We start from the raw sequence: 1643 nt of genomic DNA, 5'->3' as shown, positions 1-1643 counted from the left end.
GAGGATTTTAACCTGCATCAAAGTAGAATGAGGAGAGGAGGGGAGAGGAGAGCAGAGCAGAGCAGAGCAGAGCAGAGCAGAGCAGAGGAGAGGAGAGGAGAGGAGAGGAGAGGAGAGGAGAGGAGAGGAGGGAAGGCAAGGGGAGGGGAGGGGAGGGGAGGGGAGGGGAGGGGAGGGGAGTGGAATGGAGTGGAGTGGAGTGGAGTGGACACCTTTTGAATGAAAGGTGTAATCGGTTCTTTGGAGGAGGCAACAAGTTTCGTCATCCTATCGTCCCTTATCTGCGGCAAACTTCCATCAGTTCTCCTCCCCCGTGTCCTGCTCCTGCTCCTGCTCCTGCTCCTGCTCCTGCTCCTGCTCCTGCTCCTGCTCCTGTTCCTGTTCCTGTTCCTGCTCCTGCTCCTGCTTCTTTACCATAAAGTTCGTTGCCGCGGTATCTTCATCGATAAGCAGGACTTGGGCTCCAACTGGTTGAGGGTCAAAGAAAAGCCGACGATGGAAAATCATGATCAGCAGCAGCAGCAGCACAATCATTTCCATCTCCATCATCATCTCCATCATCATCTCCATCATCATCTCCATCATCATCTTCAAGGCTTTCAATGATGTTTGCTGCCTGTAATGTCTCTCAGCCAACAAACTCGCTCCTATTCTCCACCCCTTCCCTTCTTGTCAACTCCTCCTCCTCCTCCTCCTCCAAATCCTCCCTCCTCTCTACCTGGGAAGTACTTCCGGAAGCGTCGGAGGTGCAAAAATCTACGGTTGGTCTGGCAAAACAAATTTCAAGGAGAGGAGCAAAGAAGGAGGAGGGGAGGGAGGAGGAGGGAGGGAGTGTTACCTTCCGAATGGAAGATTTTGAATGAAAGGAGATATGTTGACATTCTGCCAGAATTGTAAGAGATTTGAGTGATGAGGAGGGGGCAGATAGGGAGAACGAGGAGGAAAAGAAGGAGAGGAAGGAGGAGAAGAAAGAGAGGACGGAGGAGGAGGAATGGCAGCAGCAGCAGCAGCAGCAGCAGCAGCAGACCTGTATGCTCCTTCCATCTTCAGCTCTGATCGTCACGGCATGTGGGTTGGTGACCACAAGCTCTCGTCCATCACCAGGAATGTGATTGTAGATGCCTGAAGGACAATGAGCCTCGATGCCGGTTATGGTCGTTATCAGGGAAGAGGAGGAGCAGGAGCAGGAGGAGGAGGAGGAGGAGGAGGAGGAGGAGGAGGAGGAGGAGCAGGAGCAGCAGCAGGAGCAAGAGGAGGAGGAGAAGGAGGAGGAGGAGGAGGAGGAGGAGGAGGAGAAGGAGCAGGAGCAGGAGCAGGAGGTTGGGAAGATTTCGTAACCTTGCTGCAGTGCCTGGAGCAAAGTAGATTTGCCGTGGAAACCTCCACCGACGATGAGAGAGATTCCTTCATTTCACAGTCATCAGCAGCCTCCCAATCCCGCTGCTCCTCCCGTTGATCTTCCTACTCCTTTTCTCCTCATCATCAACCTCGTACTCCTCGCCCTCCTGCTCCTGCTCCTGCTCCTGCTCCTGCTCCTGCTCCTACCTCTTCCTGATCTTTCTTCTTCTTTCATTCACACTATCACCTCCTATTCTATCTCGTTTCTCCTGCTTCTCCCGCCCCCCCCCCCCCCCCCCAGACCC

General features: G+C 54.0%; 1 protein-coding gene across 1 annotated transcript; it reads right to left on the bottom strand.

The window, feature by feature from the left end:
- Window positions 1-209: 209 nt before the first annotated feature.
- On the bottom strand, window positions 210-1408 carry GUITHDRAFT_61717 (hypothetical protein; the record flags this gene model as incomplete). Its single annotated transcript, XM_005830592.1, has 6 exons — window positions 210-281; window positions 415-540; window positions 719-767; window positions 839-882; window positions 1028-1122; window positions 1339-1408. Coding segments are annotated over 6 exons (456 nt in total), but the record flags the coding sequence as incomplete, so codon positions are not given.
- Between the last annotated feature and the right edge of the window lie 235 nt (window positions 1409-1643).

This window comes from Guillardia theta (genome assembly GCF_000315625.1).
Source record: "Guillardia theta CCMP2712 unplaced genomic scaffold GUITHscaffold_45, whole genome shotgun sequence".
NCBI classification, from domain to species: domain Eukaryota; class Cryptophyceae; order Pyrenomonadales; family Geminigeraceae; genus Guillardia; species Guillardia theta.
Note: the sequence above shows the minus strand (reverse complement) of the source record. Positions and strands in the feature narration are given on the sequence as shown.